This window comes from Loxodonta africana, chromosome 14 (assembly GCF_030014295.1).
Source record: "Loxodonta africana isolate mLoxAfr1 chromosome 14, mLoxAfr1.hap2, whole genome shotgun sequence".
Lineage (NCBI taxonomy): Eukaryota > Metazoa > Chordata > Mammalia > Proboscidea > Elephantidae > Loxodonta > Loxodonta africana.
Genome location: NC_087355.1, coordinates 21325190 through 21349843, shown reverse-complemented (window position 1 = coordinate 21349843; position 24654 = coordinate 21325190). Strand labels below are relative to the sequence as shown.

General features: G+C 37.9%; 1 protein-coding gene across 1 annotated transcript in view; it reads right to left on the bottom strand.

Moving 5' to 3' along the window:
* Positions 1–24654, bottom strand: part of XKR9 (XK related 9) — a 48406-nt gene that overhangs the window by 12618 nt on the left and 11134 nt on the right. Inside the window, exon 2 of the mRNA XM_023545782.2 lies at positions 2424–2644. Coding sequence (XP_023401550.1) covers positions 2424–2644 — 221 coding nt within the window. The remainder of the gene's footprint in view (positions 1–2423; positions 2645–24654) is intronic.

Genomic DNA, 24654 nt, shown 5'->3' with positions numbered 1-24654 from the left:
CAATGTCATATTTTAAGGGGATAGAGAAACAAATCACCAATTTCATATGAAGGGAAAGAAGCCCCGGATAAGCAAAGCATTACTGAAAAAGAAGAAGAAAGTGGGAGGCCTCACTCTACCTGATTTCAGAACGTATTATACAGCCACAGTAGTCAAAACAGCCTGGTACTGGTACAACAACAGGCACATAGACCAATGGAACAGAATTGAGAACCCAGGTATAAATCCATCCACGTATGAGCAGCTGATATTTGACAAAGGACCAGTGTCAGTAAATTGGGGAAAAGATAGTCTTTTTAACAAATGGTGCTGGCATAACTGGATACCCATTTGCAAAAGAATGAAACAGGACCCATACCTCACACCATGCACAAAAACTAACTCCAAGTGGATCAAAGACCTAAACATAAAGACTAAAACGATAAAGATCATGGAAGAAAAAATTGGGACAACCCTAGGAGCCCTAATACAAGGCATAAACAGAATACAAAACATTACCAAAAATGATGAAGAGAAACCAGATAACTGGGAGCTCCTAAAAATCAAACATCTATGCTCATCTAAAGACTTCACCAAAAAAGTAAAAAGACCACCTACAGACTGGGAAAGAATTTTCAGCTATGACATCTCAGACCAGCGCCTGATCTCTAAAATCTACATGATTCTGTCAAAACTCAACCACAAAAAGACAAACAACCCAATCAAGAAGTGGGCAAAGGATATGAACACACATTTCACTAAAGAAGATATTCAGGCAGCCAACAGATACATGAGAAAATGCTCTCGATCATTAGCCATTAGAGAAATGCAAATTAAAACTACGATGAGATTCCATCTCACACCAACTAGACTGGCATTAATCCAAAAAACACAAAATAATAAATGTTGGAGAGGCTGCAGAGAGATTGGAACTCTTATACACTGCTGGTGGGAATGTCAAATGGTACAACCACTTTGGAAATCTATCTGGCGTTATCTTAAACAGTTAGAAATAGAACTACCATACAACCCAGAAATCCCACTCCTCGGAATATACCCTAGAGAAACAAGAGCCTTCACACAAACAGATATATGCACACCCATGTTTATTGCAGCTCTGTTTACAATAGCAAAAAGCTGGAAGCAACCAAGGTTTCCGTCAACGGATGAATGGGTAAATAAATTGTGGTATATTCACACAATGGAATACTACGCATCGATAAAGAACAATGACGAATCTGTGAAACATTTCATAACATGGAGGAACCTGGAAGGCATTATGCTGAGCGAAATTAGTCATAGGCAAAAGGACAAATATTGTATAAGACCACTATTATAAGATCTTGAGAAATAGTAAAAACGGAGAAGAACACATACTTTTGTGGTTACGAAGGGGGGAGGGAGGGAGGGACGGAGGGAGAGGGTTTTTTATTGATTAATCAGTAGATAAGAACTGCTTTGGGTGAAGGGAAAGACAACACTCAATACATGGAAGGTCAGCTCAATTGGACTGAACCAAAAGCAAAGAAGTTTCCGGGATAAAATGAATGCTTCAAAGGTCAGCGGAGCAAGGGCGGGGGTCTGGGGAAAATGGTTTGAGGGGACTTCTATGTCAATTGGCAAAATAATTCTATTATGAAAACATTCTGCATCCCACTTTGAAATGTGCCGTCTGGGGTCTTAAAGGCTAACAAGCGGCCATCTAAGATGCATCAATTGGTCTCAACCCACCTGGAGCAAAGGAAAATGAAGAACACCAAGGTCACACGACAACTAGGAGCCCAAGAGACAGAAAGGGCCACATGAACCAGAGACCTACATCATCCTGAGACCAGAAGAACTAGTTGGTGCCCGGCCACAATCGATGACTGCCCTGACAGGGAGCACGACAGAGAACTCCTGAGGGAACAGGAGATCAGTGGGATGCAGACCCCAAATTCTCATAAAAAGACCATACTTAATGGTCTGACTGAGACTAGAGGAATCCCGGCGGCCATGCTCCCCAGACCTTCTGTCGGCACAGGACAGGAACCATCCCCGAAGACAACTCATCAAACATGAAAGGGACTGGTCAGCGGGTGGGAGAGAGATGCTGATCAAGAGTGAGCTAATTATATCAGGTGGACACTTGAGAGTGTGTTGGCAGCTCTTGTCTGGAGGGGGGATGGTAGGATAGAGAGAGAGGGAAGCTGGCAAAATTGTCACGAAAGGAGAGACTGAAAGGGCTGACTCAATAGGGGAAGAGCAGGTGGGAGTACGGAGTAAGATGTATGTAAACTTATATGTGACAGACTGATTGGATTTGTAAACGTTCACTTGAAGCTTAATAAAAGTTAATTAAAAAAAAAAAAGAATAAAAACTTTCTAAAAGCTGCGCAGAGTTATGTAGTTAACAAAAGATCTCAGTGGCACCCATTTAACGCAAGATAGCAAGAAAGACTTACACTGACTGAAATTCCCTTGACCATGTTCCACGAGGCTGTAGAGCTGAAGAACAAGCTGGGTGCAGCCTTCCAGGTAGGTCTCAAATAGCCTGAGCATGCTCAAATCAGTCACTCTATCTATAACTTCTTTATGTAGATCAATTTGTTCTTCCATGAAGTTATTAGTTTTGCTGCTATTTTTGAAAGCCACATGGTAACCCTTTTTCAAGGCAAACCAATACCTGTAAAGTAAACATGAACATTTATCTTCAGTAATATATTCTTTATAATGTGTACATTAATATACATGATGATTTTGAAGAAAGCGACGTGTTTAAGAATAGAATTTTTCCACAAAGTTTCTCTAACACAGACTTCTCTCAATTTTGTGTACATTTCATGGTGCCTTTGTTGAGATTTGGAGCCCTGGTGGCATGGTGATTAAGAGCTCGGCTGCTAACCTAGTGGTTGGCAGTTTGGATCCACCAGCTGCTCTGTGGAAACCCTCTCAGGCAGTTCCACTCTGTCCTATAGGGTTGCTATGAGTTGGAATCGACTCGAAGGCAACGGGTTTGGTTTGGCTTTTGGTTTGCTGAGATTCAGACTCCATAAGCTTTTATTGCATGCTCTGACATACCAGTTCTGGGTTAGGCCTACTACACATGCATGATTTCATTTCATCTTCGCAATAATTATGTGAGATGAGTAGGTATTATTCCCGTTTCACAGATGGGAAAACAAAGGCTGAGAAAGGTAAAATGATTTGCTGAAAGTTACACAGAGTAAGGGTGCAAATTCAGATCTTATCTTTCCTAGTCTTAACCTCTACATTGTGAAAGACAAACCGCAACTTTCGGTTAATGCAATTCCTCTTACATACAACACACATGCGTGCCCTTATGATAATCACAAGTTTGAAGATGAGATTGAATCTTCTTTCAATTTAATCCAGCAAACAATTACTTAATACCTACAAGGTGCTAGGTTCTTTGACTATTACCATCCCTGAGAACATAAAATCTCAAAGACTCTTCAAACATCCCTGCTCAGGCTCTTCTTTCAGAATAATTTAAAAATGAACATGAGCTATCATCATTCAAGTAAAATGTATAACAATAACAACAACAAAAAAAGCTGAGAGGCTTATTTAGAAGAAATCTGAGGCTAGTAGCAAGGCAACTAGGACTCTCTTATTCTTCAAAGAAGGAAGCCACTATCAGAACTCTTTATCTACACCTCAATTTCCTCATACATAAAATAAGAGCAGTTATATATCCTGTTTCAACTTGTTCCTTTTGTCAGTGTTTTCCATTTCAGTAAATAATACTATCATTCATCATGTTGCTCAGACAAAAGCTTAGGAATAATTCCCAGCTACTCTTTTTCTCATATCCTATACTTAATTCCTCAGCAAGTTCTCTTGGTTTTTGGTTCTAACTTCAAATATATCCAGAATCTAAACACTCCTTACTACCTCCACTGTTACCATCCTAGTTTAGGCGACCAACATCTCTAGCCTGGATTATTTTTATAGTCTCGTAACTGGTCTCTCTGATTCTACTCTTGCTCCCCATACAATTTATCCATTTTGAAACTTTTAAATATAATTCAGATGTCACTCCTCTGTTCAAATCATTCCAGTGATTTTTCTTCAAACTGGAAATGAAACCCAAAGTCTTTACCATGTCTTAGAAGGCCCTCCATGATCTGCCTCCCATACCTGCTACCACCACTACTTTTCCAATTTCCTTTCCCCATACTTCCAGCGTGGCACTAAACCACACTGGCCTCCTTACTGTTTTTCCAAACTTAAAGGCCTTTGTCTTTACTATTCTTTCTACCTAGAACTCTTCGAAATTCCAGATATTTTAAAAGTTTGCTCCTTTACTTCATTCAGGTATCTGCTCAAATGCTACTTCCTCATAGAGGCCTTCCAAGACCACACCATCTAAAGTAATACTCTCCATTATACTTTATCCCTTTACTTTATTTTTCTTCATAGCACTTATTACCACCTAACACATTATTTATTTTTATTATTTTTACCTTCTCACAAGAATGCAACCAGTAACCAGTCGCTGTCAAGCTGATTCCAACTTATGATGACCCCATGTGTGTCGGAGTACAGCGGTGCGCCACGGGGTTTTCAATGGCTCATTTTTTAGAAGTAGATTTCCAGGACTTTCTTCCAAGTGCCTCTGGGTAGACTTGAACTGTCAACCTTTTGGTTACCAGCCATAACCCTCTGCACCACCCAGGGATTCCCATAAGAATGTAATCTACATGAAAGCAGGGACTTTTGTTTTGTTCAGTGCTACAACCTAAGCAATTAGAACAGTGCCTAGCACATAGCAGGTGCTCAAAAAATAGACATTTGTGCTATAAAGATGAGACGGAAGATATGAAACAACTTGGAAAGTTACAAGTAAAACACACATATAAGATATTCTTATTGTATGTAAGATGTACACATATATGGATATGTAAAGCTCCTTATCTGACAAATAAAAGTATAATTTTGCCATCACAGTTTTAGAATGACATGGTTCATTATAGTCAATGTGAGCTGGGTGTCAGGGTAGGGAAAAATGTCTATAAAGATAATAAAGACATGGTCCCTACCCTCAATGATCTTACAGCCTAATGGGAGGATCAAGCCTGTAAACTACTAGCTACAATACAAGGCAGACGAAATAACTGCTCATTAGAAAGGTAAATGATATGTAGCAAAAGCACAAAAGAAAAAAAAATTACTAGTACTGCCTAGGTTTTATACACTAGTTCTGTGGGGCTGAGGATGGGGGACCTATTGCCATGTAGTCAATTCCAATGAACCAACTCAATGGCAATGGGTTTGTTTGGAGCCCTGGTGGTGCAGTGGTTAAAGCGCTCAACTGCGAACCACAATGCTGGCGGTTCAAACTCACCAGCCACTCCACAAGAGAAAGATAAGACAGTCTGCTTCTATAAAGATTTATATTCTTGGAAACCCTATGGGGCAGTTCTACTCTGTCCTATAGGGTCGCCGCGAGTTGGAATCAACTTGATGGGAGTGGGTGGTTTTTTTAAGAGGAAGCTGCATTTCCACCTTTTCTGGGTATCTCACATAATAGTGAGTATGTGGTTCTGTTCTTAAAATGGCTTATAAACTAGGAGGATAGATATTACTAACTGAAAAACTTGAAAAACTCACAAATACTAACAGGTTCACACCTAGTGCATAATTAGTATAGGCAGCATAGAGTAGAAGGGTAGAAACACACAACGAACGCTGTTGTTGTTAGTTGCCGTGGAGTCAAATCCGACTCACAGTGACCCCATGTGACAGAGTAGACTGCCCCACAGGGTTTTCTTGGCTGTAAGCTTTATGGAAGCAGATCACTAGGTCTTTCTCCTGTGGAGTCACTGGGTGGGTTCGAACCACCAACCTTAAGGTTAGAAGTCAAGCATTTAACCATTTGCACCACCAGGGCTCCTTACAGCCGATGATTAAGAGTATAGAGTCTAATAAGGCCAGAATACCTGGGTTCAAATCCTGGCTCCAACACTCCTAGCGTAATCTCTCTGTAACTCTGTTTCGTCACATGGACAATGGGAATAATCACCATTCCTACCTTATTGGGTTGATGTAATGATTAAATGAATTAATATATATAAAATGCTTAGACAAGTGCCTGGCATATGTTAAGTGCCATATAAGTGTCTGTCAAACAAAATATATACTATTTACAGACGTCGCATATTCACATTTCCAATGGCTTTAGAGGGGAAGATTTTCTAATTCTGCAACAATTAATGGCAAATCATTACAAGGTACTACTTATCTGAGGGTAATTTCAAGTGAAAATAAAGTATGAACATAATTTTTTTAAATAAATTGGACATTGTTTTAACATTATGGGACAAATGATGAAGAAACAAAAGAAACAAAGGGGTTTTCTTACTGTATTTTATCCACAACATATTCTTTTGAGACAAAAGGGCTCTGACCTCTAATAATGGTGGAATAACTTACATACGCTCCTACTGATGCCAGTGGTAAGTTCTGACAAAATACAAAAGAAAACTGAAGGCACAGAAGAGTGACCAAAAGTAGGAAGAAAGTTAAGGACCTTCAGCCCTTCAAAGAAGGAAACCACACTGCATGAGATCCACATTTATCTGCCTTTTCCTCTGAGGGCACCCCACAGTCCAAATGGCACAAAGTGGATAAACCTCAAGAAAAAAGTCATAATCTTATTGGCTCAAAGAGTCAGAATGACTTTAAGTATGCCATAATGGCTAAGTATTAAGGGGTAATCCCAGAATAAAAAAGGGAGCCACAGAGTAGAGAACTCTGAAATCTGCATATACTCCTCTCAACTCTTTGGCCAATACCTGTACTGTGCATATTTGGGGTGATACTCCAAGGAACTGAAGGAACACAACAGCTGGAAGGCTGAAAAACTTGAGTAGAAATCCTCAACAAAGTATTAGCAAACTGAATCAAGAAAATATAAAAAGAATTAGACATCACGACCAAGTGGAATTTATCTCAGAGATGCAAGGGTGCTTTAACATCTGAAAATCAATTAATGTAAAAAAAGTTAATTAATGTAGCAATCATATCAATATAACAAAAAACAAATATTGCATAACCATCTCAATAGACACAGAAAAAGCATTTGACAAAATCTAACTGCCTTTTATGATAAAAACACTCAACAAACTAGGAATCAAAGGAAACCTCCTCAACTTGATAAAGGCTGGTCTACGAGAAAACCATAGCTAATATCATACTTAATGGTGAAAGACTGGGTGCTTTCCCCCAAAGATCAGGAACTAGACAAGGATGTCCCTTGCCACTTCTATTCAATATTGTATTGGAAGTTCCAGCCAGGGCAATTAGGTAAGAAAAAGAAATAAATGTCACCCAAATTGTAAAGGAAGAATTAAAACTATCTGTATTTGCAGATGATATGATCTTGTATATAGAAAACCCTAAGGAATCCACTTTAAAAAACAATTAGAATCAATAAATGAATCCAGCAAGGTTGCAGGATACAAGATCAATACACAAAAATCAATTATATTTCTATACACTCAAAATGAACTATCTGAAAATGTAATTAAGAGAACAATTCCATTCACGATAGCATCAAAAAGAATACTTATAAATAAATTTAACAAAAGTATGAAACTTTATACTCTGAAAACTACAAAACACTTTGAAAGAAGTTTTTAAAGATCTAAAAAAAAGGAAAAACATCCCATGTTCATAGATCAGAAGACTTAACATTGTTAAGCGGCAATACTCTGTGAACTGACCTATAGATGCAACACTGTATCAGAACCCTAGCTGACTTCTTTGTAGAAATGGACAAGCTAATTCTAAAATTCATATGGAATTACAAGGGACTCAGAATAGTAAAAACAATCCTGAAAAAGAATAACAAAGTAGGAGGACTCATACTTCCCAATTTCAAAACTTACTACAAAGAAACAGTAATGAATATAGTGTGGTACCAGCACAAGGATAAACATATAGATCAATGGACTAGGATTGAAAGCATGGAAACAAACCCACACGTCTATGGTTAACTGATTACTGACAAGGGGGCCAAGATTATTCAGTGGGGAAAGAATAGTCTTTTCAACAACTGGTGATGGGACAACTGGATAGCCACATGCAAAAGAATGAAGTTGAACCCTTAACAGGTATGCATCGCCTAAGGTTCACAATACATTCTGTGAAATAGGACGCTATGTGACTTGGACGTTGTGTGAACACTATATTATATACAAGAGAGAGGTATGCAAGAGGGTCACCACTAGGGTCTGGGATTCACACCACCACACCAAGGAACTACAAGAAAACTTTGGCTCCTCCACCACGATCCTGCGTGGTGGCTGCCTGGTTTCAGAGTGCCATAGCATGCACTCACTGGCCTGCCACTGGCTCCCTTCCCTTCCTTCCTCCTTGCCTGCCTTCCCAGTTCACCACAACTGCAGCCCAAACTATCAGGCGGCTGCCACCATGGCAACAGTCACCGCCTCAGGTCTGGGTGTCACGTGCAAGACGCCTGGGCCAAGTGGAGCAGCAGCCTTGGCAGGATGTCCCCTTTGATGGCTCTGGTGTTGTCTGCACTGCCCCTGCCTGAGCTGAGCACAGTGGGACAGATAGCCGCACATGGGCACTGGGACCCCTCCCCATGCCGTGCCAGGGCTGGGGTGGATGTGGAACCCAAAGAGTTAGTGAGAGACAGATCACATCTTTAGCAAAGTATGTCCACTACTTCCCATCTTCCAGTCAGAATTTCTGAACTCTATTATAGCCTTATAGGACCACGTACATATATATGGTCAGATGTTGCCTGAACTGATGTTAAGCAACTCATACCCATAAAAAAATTAAGTCAAAGTGAGTAAACACCTAAATATAAGAGCTAAAATGATAAAAGTCTTAGAAACAAACATATTGGTAAATCTTCATGATCTTTGACTTGGCGAAGAATGCTTAGATATGATACCAAAAGCAGGAGTGACAAAAGAAAAAAATAGATAAACTGGACTTCATCAAAATTAAAAACATTTGTACTTCAAGGGGCACCATCAAAAAAGTGAAAAGACAACCCATAGAATCAGAAAATATTTGCAAATAATAAATCTGATAAGGGACTTGTATCTAGAATATATAAAGAACTCTTGCAACTCACTAATAGAAAGAAAAATAACCCAATTAAATAATGGGCAAAGGACCTGAATAGTCATTTCTCAAAAAAAATAGACATACAAAAAGCCAACGAGCACATGAAAAGATGCTCAATATCATTAGTAATCAGGAAAATGCAAATCAAAACCACACTGAGATACCACCTCACATCCACTAACCCGTAAGACCCACTGCCATCAAGTTGATTCCAACTTATAGCAACCGTATAGGATTGGCTGTAACTAAGAAAAACAGACTATAACAAGTGTTGATGAGGAAGTGGAGAAACTGGAACACTCATACACTTCTTGAGGGAATGTAAAATGGTGTAGCCACTTAGGAAAACAGTCTGGCTGTTCCTCAAAAGTTAAACTCAAAGGAGGTGGAGCCAAGATGGCAGACTAGGCAGACCCACTAAGCCATCCTGCTGCAACGAAGACCTGAAAAACAAGTATAACAGGTACAGATATTAATCCTGGAAGCCTGAGCCTTAAATAAAGAGACAAAGTATTAGATCAGAAGAAGAAACTAATAGAAAATGGTGCAGGCATAGAGATACAGAGTAAAGGCTGCTGGCCAAATGGCATGACTCAGCATGGCTGTCTGGGAATAAAGCCAACAACCTCACACACAGAAAGCCACCTCCACAGAATTCCCAGAAAATAGAGGTACAGTGAGGACATACCCAGGGCTAAGTAAGGTCACATTTGCTGGCTGCAACTCAAGGAGGAGCCCAGACTCTCTTACCTGGTAACCACAGAAGCAAGCTCCTACAACCCCCAACCTTCTGGTGAAGAGCAACAAGAACCACCCCATGCCGACAGCCCCAAATTCCAGGGACCACAGCACCAACCCACCCTATTGCCCTCCTCCATCTAGCGCCCTGTGCCCCTATCTTTGCCCCCCTCTCCTCTGTCCCACTGACTGGACATAAGACACCTCCCCACCAGCTCTGGTCCCACCTCATTACACTCCACAGACCTGAGGGGAACTGGCCCAAATGCCATTCCTCCCATCAGCTCTGGCCCTACCTCGCTGCACTCCATGGCACCAAGAGGAACCAAGCCAGACACCAGACATACTGCCCACTGGCTCAGGCCCCACCTCACTGTGCTATGCGGCCCCAAGGGGAACTGACCTGGACTCCAAACCCCTAACTGTCAGCTCTGGCACCACCCCACTACAGGCCCCACTCCAGCCCCTGGCTCTGGTCCGGTTCATGCTGAAGACAAACAACCCATTTCCTCCCCTCTCCTCTCTCTGCTGGACCTACCCTGCTGCACCATAGCTGAGTGATCAACCCTGTACACCTGGACAAGGGGGTGAGAACTATCAAGCCTGCAGATAAGCAACAAAGAACACCCCAGCCTGCCCACCCAGACATAACCAAGAAAACAAAAAAGCAGTATGAAAAAAAAACAAACCTACAATCAATATATAAAGAAAATAATACCTGATGTCTCGGAGACAGCAGACATTACCAAAACATAAAAAAAAAAAAAGACAAGAAGTCTCCAATAAGTGACCTAAACAAAGCACCAGATGACCTTCTGGCAGAAGAAAAGGCATTGGAACTACCTACTAAGGAAATAAAAGTCTAATATTCAGGGCTCTCCAAGAGATTAGGAAAGAGATTGGAAAAAAAAACAGACAAAATCATGTAAAACACAGACAAAACCAAGCAAAATCAAGCAAAATATGGACAAAGCAATAGTAGAATTCAGGAAAATAACACAAGAACAAAATGTCAAAATAAATAATTAGAAATCATACAAAAACAGCAATTAGAAATCCAAAAGATAAACAACAAAACTTCAGAAATATACAATGCAATAGAAAGTTTTAGGAGCAAATTTGAAACAATGGAAGAGACAAACAGTGAAATTGAAGACAAATCCATGGATGCCACTCTGCTTGAGGAAAAGTCAGAGAAAAAAATAAAGAAAACCAAAGAACTATGTGGGATACAATCAAGAGCAAAAATCAGTACATGATCAGAGTTTCAGTGCAGGGAGAGCAAATGGAAAACACAGGGAGGATCATTGAAGATTTGCTGACAGAAAACTTCCCTAATACCATGAAAGATTGAAAGCTGACCATCCAAGAAGCTCAACCAACCTCACATAGGATAGATTCAAAAAGAAAGTCACCAACATGTATCAAAATCACACTTGTCAAAACCAAAGACAAAGAAAGGATCCTGACAGCACCTGGGGAAAAACAAAAAGTCACATCAAAGAGGAAACAATCAGACTAAGCTCTGATTAAAAAAAAAAAACCAAACCCACTGCCATCGAATCGATTCCAACTCATAGTGACCCTACAGGACAGAGTAGAACTGCCCCATAGAGTTTCCAATGAGCACTTGGTAGATTTGAACTGCCGACCTTTTGTTTAGCAGCTATAGCACTTAACCATTATGCCACCAGGGTTTCCGAAGCTCTGATTACTTGCCAGAAACCATGCAGGCAAGAAGGCAATAGGATGACATAAAATAAAACCTTGAAAGAAAAAAATTTCCAACAAAGAGTAATATATCCTGCAAAACTCTCTCTCAAATATGATGGTGAAATTAGGACATTTCCAGATAAACAGAAATTAAAGGAATTTGTAAAAACCAAATCAAACTTGCAAGAATTATTAAAAGGAGTACTTTGGTTAGAGAACCAACAACATCAGACAACAACCTGAATCTAGGACACAGTATCAGCCAGATAACACCCTAGATAATGAACTCTCAAGGATAAAACAACATTAAGAGATTTAAAATTGGGAACTACAGATGTTAATCTGTAAATGACGACAATGTCAGAACAATAAAATGGGGAATACACATGTAGGTACAGAACTTTCAAATGGAAAAGAAGTCAGAAATATCAAGTAATAAAAGAATGGTTCAAATTTAGGAAGATAATTGAAAATTTCAAGGTAACCACAAAGAAAATTAACAAACCTACTCATCAAAATAAATAAGAAAAAAATTCTCAGTAAATGCAAATCTCCAATAATGAAAGAAATGAAAAGAAATTCCATAAACAAAAGGAACTCAACATGGGAGAGTAAGAGGAATTAAGAAAAAGTCACCACCACAAAAAAAAAGCACTACAAAATGACAGCAATAAACTCACATCTATTGATAATCATTGAAAGTAAATGGCTTAAAGATACCTGTAAAGAGACAGAGAGTAATGGAATGGATACAAAAACATGACCCATCAACATGCTGTCTACAAGAGAAACACCTGAGACACAAACACACTAAAAATCAAAGGATGCAAAAAATATATATCAAGCAAACAGCAACCAGAAAAAGAGAAGGAGTAACAATACTAACCTCAGACAAAACAGACTTTGAGACAAAATCCACCATAAAACACAAGTAAGGACATGATATAGTGATTAATGGCTTCAAAACACCACTCTCCATAAAGGACAGAACATTTAGAAAGAAACTGAGCAAAGATATAGATCTAAAGCCACTATCAACCAACTTGACCTCATAGACATACATAGAACACTCAACCCAACGGCAGCAAAGTATACATTCTTTTCCAACGCGCATGAAAAGTTCTCAGAACAGACCACATCTTAGGCCAAAAAGCAACGCTTGACAAAATCCAAACATTGAGATAATACAAAAAATCTTCTCTGATCACAACACTATAAAAGCAGAGATAACAGGAAGAACAAGCAAGAAAAAAATCAAATACATGGAAACTGAATAACACCTTGCTTAAAAACCACTGGGTGATAAAAGAAATCAAATATCTAATTAAAAAAATCCCTAGACTCAAACAAGAATGAAAACACATCATACCAAAACCTCTGAGACACAGCAAAGACAGCAGACCTAGCAGGATGGTGGAGGAAATAGAGGAATCTAAAATGATACCAAGGTCATTTTTTTTACTAGATGGCAGACAAAAGATAACAGCATCTAAGAACCTCACAAATGTGTACTGTTTTCAAGCACATATACAATATTTACAAAGTTGGCCATATAATGTGACAAAAACAAGTTTTGATACACATCAAAGGATGGTGTGTACTAGTTCTGTAAGTGCAGAGAAACTACTTAAATTTAGTAAGCAATTTTTCCACTTGTAAAGAGATAACTATACCTTCTTTAGAGTTTTATAGGATAGAAAGATAGATAGATAGATAGAGGTTAACGTGATTTTAGTCTCTGTTAAGATCTGAAATTATACAAGGTAAAAATAATATGAAAATGATGCCTTAAGGGTCAAGAACCGAGGTTTAAGGATCTAAGACATTTAAATATCACAAGAATAAAAAAAAAATCAAAACAAATTTAAGTGACATAGCACACTTGACAGGGTTTGCAGATTATTGTGAGAAGATGAAAGCATTACCTAATATTAATTCCTAGGGATTTGGGCAAGTATGATAATTATATTAGAAAATAAAATTGGTGCTTATAGGTAAGGGATACCTGGGTAATCACTGTAGTATTCTTACAAATTTGTACCACTGTTTAACCTCTTTTGTAAATTTGGATTTTTTCAAAATAAAATGTTAGGAAAACATGGTGAAAGCACTTATAAAAGAAAAGAAAAAAATTAAACATAGAGGTACCACGGCGGGGGGGACGTTGCCATTGGGTTGATTCTGACTCATGGCAACTCCATGTGTGACCCAGCAATTCCAGTTCTAAGCATATACCAGTAGAATTAAGACATATGCCCACACAAAAACTTGTACTTGAATGTTTACAGTAATATTATTCATAACAAAGATGGAAGCAAATCAAATATCTACAAATGAATGAATAGGTAAACAAAATATAGTATACCCATACAGTGGAATATTATTTAGGCGTAAAAAGGAATGAAGTACTTATACATGCTACAACATGGGTGAACCCTGAACATCTATGTTAAGTAAAAGACCAAAAACCAAAAAACCCACTGTCACGGAGTTGATTCTGACTCGGCCACTCACAAAAAACCACATACTATATGGATACATTTATATGAAAGATCAGAATAAGGAAATCTATAGAAAGTAAATTAGTACTTATTTAGGCCTGGAGGAGGGTGGGAGAAGGAGATGGGGAGATGATAGCTAAAGGGTATGGGATTTCCTTTTAAGGTGATGAAAATGTTCCAAAATTGACTATAGTGATAGTTGCACATATCTGTGAATATACTAAAACCACTACATTTTGCACTTTAAATGGGTGAATTGTATTGTATGTGAATAATATCTCAATAAAGCTGTTCAAAAAAAGAAACTGAGCAGAGATTTCAGCAGCTGCCTACCACAGTGAAGAGTTTGGAGTCTGAGTTCTGCTAGGTTAGAAACCCGTTAACCCACTGCCATCAAGTTGACTCTAACTCTTCGCGACACAACAGGACAGAGTAGAACTGCCCCATAGGGTTTCCATGGCTATAATCTTTGTGGAAGCAGGCTGTCACATCTTTCTCCTGAAGAGCAGCTCATGATTTCAAACTGCTGACCTTTTGGTTAGCGGTCAAGCACTTTAACCACTGTGCCACCAAGGCTCCTGCTAGGTTAGAGAGACTTGGTGAATACCTTGGACTTTCCACTGAAATCCTGGAAGGGTCACACCTTGAAAGTAAACATCATATCTCAGGACTTTCCCTAGGATGTTCCCTAGAACTCAGGACAAAACCAAAATAGACCTTCACTAACAAAGCCTAAACCAAGTCTTTGTAAGATATCAATGTAATTCACCAGTAATTTAACTGCTCACTTTCTCTTCAGAGGAAAATAACAGAAACCAGAGTCTATATAAAAAATCAATCATGAGGTCCACCATACAATAAAAAATTACTTGACATGCAAGTGAACAGAAAAATGTGACACACAAAAAAGAGGAAAATTAGTTAATAGAAACATAGCCATAGCTCAATCAGATGTCGAATTAGCAGAGATTTTAAAATAACTATGATACGTATGTTAAAGAATCTACAATGGAAAGCTGATATAATGGAAAAAAGACTGAAAATTTCAGAAGAGATAGGAAAACTGGAATAATGGACCAAGCTGAAATCTTATAACTGAAAAACACATATATAAAATAAAAAATCCACTGAATGGAATTGACACCAAAATGTACACAACAAAAGAAAGGATCAATGAACTCGAAGACAGATTAATAGAAATCATTTAAATTTAAACAAAGGAAGAAAACATTTGGACAAAAAAAATAACAACAGAGCCTAAATAACATAGGTATAATTGAAATCACAGAAGGGAGACAGAACAGAGCAGGAAAAAAAATACTTGAATAAATATTGGCCAAAATATTTTCCAAATTCTATCATTCGTTTTAGTGGAAAATATTTGTGTTTTCCTTCTCTGATAGGTTTCTGCCTTTCACAGGTTTTACTGGACCACTTTATGTTATTTACAAGAGACTCTCTTAAACGTAAAACACAGATAGTTTGAAAGGAAATCACAAAAAAAACTTGTCCTGGCTATATTAACATTCCAGACAAAATAGACTTCAAATCAAGAACTGTTACCAGAAATAAAAAGGGTCATGTTGTAACGATATGAGTCAATTCATCATGAAGATACAGCATTTATAAACATGTATGCATCTAATAATGGCGCTTTAAAATAAATTAAGCATAAATTGTCAAAAGTAAAGGGAAAAAAAGACAAACCCATGATCTTAGTTGAGGATTTTAATATCTCTCAGTAATTTAAAGAACAAGTACACACATATCCAAAAATATCAGTAAAGACACAGAAGATTCGAATAATATTATTAACTTAATTAAACTAATTGACATTTATAGAACACTTTTTTTTTATACCCAACAGCTGCAAATTACAAATTCCTTTCAAATGCACAAGAAATATTCATCAAGTTAGACTATACGCTGGGCCATAAAACAAATGTCAAGAGATTTAAAAGCACTGTATTCATACAAAGTGGCTTTCTTACCATAATGAAATCAATAATCATAAGATATCAAGAAAATCCCCAAATATTTGGAGATCGAGATAAAAGGACCAGATCCTAAAGTTTCCTAAGTATTGAACCCTAGGAAATCTGAACATTACTAGATGACCTCTTTCTAGTTGTGGGCCATCCAGTCAATTCTGACTTACAGCGACCCTATAGGACAGAAAAGAACTTCCCCACAGGGTTTTCTAGGATGTAATCTTTATGAAAGCAGATCACCAGGTCTTTTCGCCTGTGAAGCCGCTGGTGATGTACATCACTTACCCTTCAGTTAGCAGCTGAGCACTTGACCATTGCACTACCTGGGCTCCTTGACCTCTGTCTAAGGAGTATGAAATGTAAAAATAGGCAAAAAGCAGGACTCAAATATCTAATGCTCATTTAATAAACTCTATAAGGAAGACCAAGGAGCCCTGGTGGCACAATGGCTAAGTGCTTGGCTGGTAACTAAAAGATTGGCAGTTCGAACTCATCTGGCAGCTCCATGGGGGAAAGACCTGGCAATCTGCTTCTGTAACAATTACAGCCAAGAAAACCCTATAGGATAGTTCTGCCCTATTACGTGGATTCCGTATGAGGCAAAGTCAACTCAATGGCACTGAACAACAACAACACAAGGGCTTAGGGATCTGTAGGAGGAGGAAGGCTCATCTCCCATTATACACTCTTCTATACAATTTGACCTTTTATCACTATGTATTAAAAGGAGCAAAAACAATTTCCATATTTCAAATAATTCAAATGCCTTTCATGTATTGATCAAAGGAAAAGTCTTCTTTGGCAAAGAGAGAGGTTTTATGACCAATCATACATAAAATGGAAATGCAAAAATGTCATCTAATTTATATTCTGGAAAATGAAACATTTTACTCTGCACAGCCTGAGCAGAACAGCATATTTAATAGTAACCGGCACACATACTCAATAACTAATTCATGTGGATATTCCTTGCCTTTTATTTCCCAACACAAACTCAATTTATCTGTTCCTTAGGAATATCTCTTTTTCCTTTGAAAAATGAATTCATAACTTGGAAAATCTCAAGTTTTTCAATTCTTAGTCCGGACAAACACTTGGATAACTTGGCCTATTTTTATGTAACTGTTTTAATTTTACTCATATCTCAACATTTGCCTCAGTATTCTGCCACTTCCTAGACTAAGAAAATACAAAGAAAAAGACAGAAAGAGGAAAGTGTCTTTGTTTATCTAGCTAGCATCTTTCACTAATAGTCAACCTAATTCAATTTTCCTTTTTTTAAAAAAATTATTTGAACAGACAAAATAGCCACATAGTTCAAAACTTTAAAAATTCAAAAAGTTGCACAGTGAAAAAATTTCATCCCACTCCTATGATGCAACTTCCCAGCTTTCACCCTCCCCCATGACCACAAGAATTCAGTTACCAGTGTCTTGTGCAGTCTTATGGGATTTTTTATGCATATACCAACAAATATGAATATATACCCCTATTCACCCAAATATTTTTAAATTTTAATATCTAAATAACTCCTTGTGAAAGAGGAAATGAAATATAAGACACCCACACACAAAAAACTGAGTGAAACTAACAGAGTCAAAATTTGGTTCTTTGACCACTGATAAATCTCTATAAAGACTGATGGGGGTAGGGAGAGGGAGGAGAGAACACAATTGCCAGTAGCAGGAATGAAAAAGCTGACATCTCTAAAGATCATACAGAGATCGAAAGGATGCTAAGGGAATACCAGGGATAAATTTTTGTCAGTAAATTGGACAGCTGTGATGAAATGGATAAATTGTCTGAAAGACACAACTTACTAACTCTGATCCAGATCCAACAGAAAATCTGAATAGCACTATATCAAAGAAACCGAATTTGTTCTAAAAAAAATCTACATGCAAGATGAGCTCCATCCAACACATTTAATCAAACATTTAAGGAAGAAATAATACCAGCCTTGTACAAAACTCCTCTGGAAAATAAGCAAACAAGGAACACTTTCTTATTTCTGCTATCAGAGCAGCATAGGGTCTGAGGTTTAAGAAGGAATAAATATATAAAAAGAATAGTAAATATATGGATAAATGTAACCAAGATGCAATAAAATTTAAATATATAAAACAAATAATAATGCAGTAATAATATCATCCAGTGAGATTAAAATCAAGAATTATAATGCCAGGAACATTAATCTACAAGTTCGGATCATGGTAAATGGAATTAAAGTGTTTTGAGGTCTTTATATTGTCCATCTACCACTTGTCTGTCAGTTTGTCGTACTGTGGTGGCTTGCATGTTGCTGTGATGCTGGAAGCTATGCCACCAGTATTTCAAAAACCAGCAGTCATCTATGGTGGATGGGTTTCAGCAGACCTTCCAGACTAAGACAGACTAGGAAGAAGGACCTGGCAGTCTACTTTGGAAAAAATGGCCAGTGAAAACCTTATAAATAGCAGCTGAACATTGTCTGATATAGTGCCAGAAGATGAGCCCCTCAGGTTTGAAGGCACTCAAAACATGACTGAGGAAGAGCTGTCCCTTCAAAATAGAGCTCACCTTAATGACATGGATGGAGTCAAGCTTGCAGGACTTTCATTTGCTGATGTGGCACAACTCAAAATGAGAAGAAACAGTTGCAAACATCCATAAATAATTGCAATGTGAATTGTATGAAGTACGAATCTAGGAAAATCAGAAGTCATCAAAAATGAAATGGAATGCTTGAAGACAGATATCCTAAGCATTAGTGAGCTGAAATGGACTGGTTTTGGTCATTCTGAATCAGACAAGTATATGATTTACTATGCCTGGAATGATAAATTGAAGAGGGATGGCGCCGCATTCTTCGTCAAAAAGAACATTTCAAGGTCTATCCTGAACTACAACGCTGTCCAAACCAAACCAAATCCACTGCTGTCGAGTAGATTCCAACTCATAGCAACCCGGTAGGGCTTCCAAAGCTGTAAATCTCTATGGAAGCAAAGTGCCACATCTTTCTCCCTTGGAGCAACTGGCGGATTCAATCTGCCGACCTTTTGGTTAGCAGTCGATCGCTTTAACCACTGTGCCACCAGGGCTCCTGTAACACTGTTAGTGGCAGGATAACACACACTTGTCTACAAGGAAGACCAGTTATCACAACTACTATTCAAATTTATGCACCAACCACTATGCCAAAGACAAAGAAATTGAAGTTTTTTTTTTTTTTTTACCAATTTCTGTAGTCTGAAATTGATCAAACATGCAATCAAGATGCATTGGTGATTACTGGTGATTGAACTGTGACAGCTGGAAACAAAGAAGGACCAGAAGTTGGAAAATATGGCCTTGGTGATAGAACTGACGCCAGATATCACATGACGGAATTTTGCAAGACCAACAACTTACTCAGAAGAGGACATGGAATGAGGGATATCATTGCTGACATGAGATGGATCTTGGCTGAAAGCAGAGAATACCAGAAAGATGCCTACCTGTGTTTCATTGACTATGCAATGGTATTCGACTGTGTGGATCACAGCAAATTATGGATAATACTGCAAAGAATGGAATGTCCAGAATACTTAATTGTGTTCATGCAGAACCTGTGCACAGAACAAGAGGCAGCTGTTTGAACAGAACAAGGGGATACTGCGTGGTTTAAAATCAGGATAGGTGTGTGTCTGTGTTGTAGACTTTCGTGATACTTATTCAATCTGTGTACTCAGCAAATAATCCAAGAAACTGGACTATATGAACAAGAACGGGACAACAGGATTGGTGGAAGACTCATTAACAACCTGTAATATGCAGATGACACAACCTTACTTGCTGAAAGCAAAGAGGACTTGAACCAACACCTCAACAAAAAGAAAACAAAAATCTCACAACTGGACCAAGAAGCTATATCATGGTAAATGTCATGGTAAACAGAGAAAATATTGAAGTTGTGAAGGATTTCATTATGCTTGGATCCATAATCAATGTCCATGGAAGCAGCAGTTAAGAAATCTAATGACATATTACATTTGGGCAGATCTGCTGCAAATGACCTATTTAAAGTGTTCAGAAACAAAGGTGTTGCTTTGAGGATTAAGGTGCCCCGATCTAAGCCATGGTATTTTCAGTTACCTCATATGCATGCGAAAGCTGGACAATGAATAAGGAAGACCGATGAAGAATTGATGCCTTTGAATACGGTGTTGGCGAAAACTATGTGTTGGAATCAACTTGATGGCAATGGGTTTGGGATTTTTTTTTTTTTTTTTGGCCAGAAGAATGAACAAATCTGTCTTGGAAGAAGTACACCCAGAGTGCTCCTTGGAAGCGAGGACGGTGAGACTTAGTTTCACATACTCCGGACATGTTATCGGGAGGGACTGGTCACTAGAGAAAGACATCATGCTTGGAAAAGTAGAAGGTCAGTGAAAAAGAGGAAGACCTCGACAAGATGGACTGACACAGTGGCTGCAACAATGGGGTCAAACATAGCAGTGACTGCGAGGATGATGCAGGACCAGGTAGTGTTTTGTTCTGTGGTCCGTAGCATTGTTATCCGTCGGAAATGACCAGACAACACCTAACAACAATATTGTCCATGAGAAAAATAAATGTTTCAATTAACTTTAGACTTGGAATTATTTAGGATCACATGTTATGGGTTATACTTCTAAGCAGGATGTAGAGTATTGCGGCAGACCAATTTCTACCACAGACAATTAGAGATGGAAACTGAGCTGATGTTCCTGCAGATGCTTGTTTCCTTGGGGTATTTGCTGACTCTGTTACTTAGGGCAAGGGGCTGAAAAATCTGGATTTTGCCCATGCAGAGAGCTGCTGTTAAGGAACAGAGAAACAATCAGAGGTTTCAGAGATCCTGCAGGACTGGAGATTGAGGAAACTCAAACTCATGGTCAGTTTTCCCCTCAAGACATTTGCCAAATTCTGAAGCTATAAGATGAAAGACTAAAAAGCTAAATAGAAAATCTTGTAAAAGCAAGGCTGGGTTTTGGGCAGTCTTTTGATAGCAAGAGATAAGACCTAGTGTTCAGGACCCGGAGAGATAAAGATGACCAAACCACGTTCTCTGTACCCTAGGAGCAACGGCAAACCAAAAGTAAGTTAACCTCACTCTAAGTGCCCAGCACAAAAAAAGGAAAATAATATCTCAGGCCTCTATAATTTTTTATATACTGTCTCATATTCAGTAAAAAAAAAAAAAAAAAAAAATCACTAAAAATAATCAGACGAATAAACCCGTTGCCATTGAGTAGATTCCAACTCATGGCAATCCCACAGGACAGAGTAGGAATACCCCATAGGGTTTCCATGGAGCAGCTTGTAGATTCAAACTGCTGACCTTTTGGCTAGCAGCCAAGCACTTAACCACTGTGCCACCAAGGCCCCCCAAAAATCATTAGTTATGCAAAAAAAAAAAAAAATCAAAGCAACTTTGCCTTTCTCTTACAACACAATTTATAACAGAATGTCATGTAGTACCTTAAGTTCATCGTTTGATAAACCAATGAAAATAGTTTTGAGGAGGATGTGTAAATTTTCTGTTAATAGAATGGCAAATAACAATTTACCATATTCCTAGATCATCTGTAAAAGTAATTTTTATCCTTCTCCAAATATTACTACTATTTAATTCTCATTATTACACATATAGAATACTCATTAAATGACTACTTATAAGTACATTTTACTCCATTCTTTTAAGTATTTTCATCTTATTGAGAATTTACAACTTCTGGTTCCAAAACTGACTTCCAATACCAACACACAAAATACTTTCTTTCCAGCTTCCTTAAAACCTGTAAACTTTTTTCTCATTGCACATTCTTCTTCTCTTACATGTTATAATATTTTCATAATATTAAATATAACATGTTATACATGTACTATATAATACTTTCAACCAATAGTTATGAATCTGTTGTTTTTTTAAACAAGATAGAATCAGAAACTACCCTCCATATAAGGCATTAAATAACTCAAATTCAAAATGTAACTGTATTCAACAACATATTGAGAAAATCATACATCATAATCAAGTGGGATTCATACCAGGAATGCAAGCGTAGTTTAACATTAGAAAATGAATCAATGTAATTCACTACATAAATAAAACAAAGGAAAAGAACCACAGGATCATCTCAATTGACACAGAACTAGGCATTTGATAAAATACAACATGCTTCTCTGATAAAAACTCTCAACAAAAAGGAACAGAGGGAAATTCCTCAACATGATTAAGGGCATATATGCAAAACCAACAGTCAACATTATTCTCGAAGGAGAAAAATTGAGAGCCTTCCCCTTGAGGATGGGAATGAGACAAGGATGTCCATTAGCCTCACTCTTATTTGATATTGTACTGGGAGTCTTAGTTAGAGCAATAACACAAGGAAGAGAAATAAAGGGTATCCAGATTGGAAAAGAAGAAGTAAAACTATCCCTATTTGCAGATGATTTGATCCCATACATAGAAAACCTCAAAGATTCCACAAATAAGCTTCTGAACCTAAGAGAAAAATTCAGCAATGTTGCAGGGTACAAGGTCAACACACAAAAATCAGTTAGGTTCCTTTATACTAATGGAGAATTCCAAAAAAAAGAAATCAAGAAATCAATACCATTTATGATAGCCTCAAAAACGATCAAATGCCTAGGAATAGGCCTAACCTATTAAATTGTATTATTCTTTTAATACCAAACCACCACCACATTTTGGTGGTGGTTTGGTATTAAAAGAATAATACAATGAAAAATACAAGACACTAAAAGAGACCTACATAAATGGAAGGACATTCCATGCTTATGAATTAGAAGACTTAATATCGTGAAAATGTCAATACTACTCAAAGCAATCTATAAATACAATGCAAACCTGATCCAAATTCCAACAGCATTCTTTACTGAAATGGAAAAACTAATCACCAACTTTATATGGAAAGGAAAGAGGCCCCAAATAACCAAAGCAATACTGAAGAACAACAAAGTGGGAGGCTTCACATTCCCTGATCTCAAAAGAGCTACAGTAATCAAAACAGCCTGGTACTGGCCCAGTGATAGACACGTAAGCCAGTGGAATAGAATTGAGAGCCCAGAAATAAATCTATCCATCTATGGACACATGATTTTTGACAAGGGGTCAAAATCCATGCAATGGGGGAAGAAACAGGCTCTTTAACAAATAGTGCTGGCAAAACTGGATATCTATTTGCAGAAAAATGAAACAGGATCCATAACACACACTAAACACAAAAACTAACTCAAAATGGATCAAAGACCTAAATATGAAACCTAAAACTATAAAGTTCCTGTAAGAAAACACAAGGACAAAACTCTGGGATCTAATTTTTTTTTTAATAAATTATCAAACACAACTCTAAATGCACAAACAGCAGAAGACGAATTAGATAACTCGGCCCTCATAAAAATGAAATACTTATGCTCATCAAAAGACTATTGAAAGAGTAAAAAAACAACTTATAAACTGCAAAAAAAATTTTCAAGAATGACATATCTGATAAAGATCTATCTCTAAAATATGTAGAAAACTTCAGCTCAACAACAAAAAGATAACCCAATTAAAAATGGGCAAAAGACATGAACAGACACTTCATCAAGTGGCCAAAAACAAACATATGAAAAGATTCTCACAATCATTAGCCAGTAGAGAGAAGCAAATCAAAACTACAATGAGATATCACCTCACCCCTGCTAAAATGGCACTGATCAGAAAACAACAAATGCTGTCAAGCATGTCGGGAGACTGGAACCCTTACCCACTGCTGCTGGGACTGTAAAATGGTACAATCACTATGGAAAATGGTATAGCACTTCCTCAAAAAAAAAAAAGTATAACTAGAGCTACCTTATGATCCAGCAATGCCATTCCTAGGTATATACCCTAGAGGCCTAATAAGTGACACAAACAGACATATGCACACCTATGTTCATTGCTCTAATGGTGGCTCAGTGGTTAAGCTCTCAGTTGCTAACAAAAAGGTTGGTGGTTTGAACGCACCAGTGGCTCCACACGAGAAATATGTGGCAGTCTTCTTCCATAAATATTAGAGCCTTGGAAATCCTACAGAACAGTTCTATAATGGAGCCCTGGTGATGCTGTGGTTAAGTGCTTGGCTGCTAACCAAAAGGTCATCAGTTTGAACACACCAACCACTCTGTGGGAGGAAGATGTGGCAGTGTGCTTCTATAAAGGTTACAGCCTTGCACCCTTTAGCCAAAGATTAGACAGGCCTATAAAACAAACAATAACATACAGTACAGCCATGTACATGGGACTAAAATGGGCACATCAACCCAGGGGCAAGGACAAGAAGGCAGGAGGGACAGGAAAGCTAGATGAATGGAAACGAGGAACCCAAGGTCAAGAAAGGGAGAGTGTTGACACGTCACAGGGTTGGCAACCAATGTCACAAAAAAATACACGTATTAATAGTTTCATGAGAAACTAATTTGCTCTGTAAACTTCTACATAAAGCACAATAACATATACAGACACATATACATAATTATATACATATACATATACATAATTTAATCACAGATTTTTAAAAAATTTAATCATAAATTTAAAAAAAAAATTACTGCCTTGGCAACACTATGTG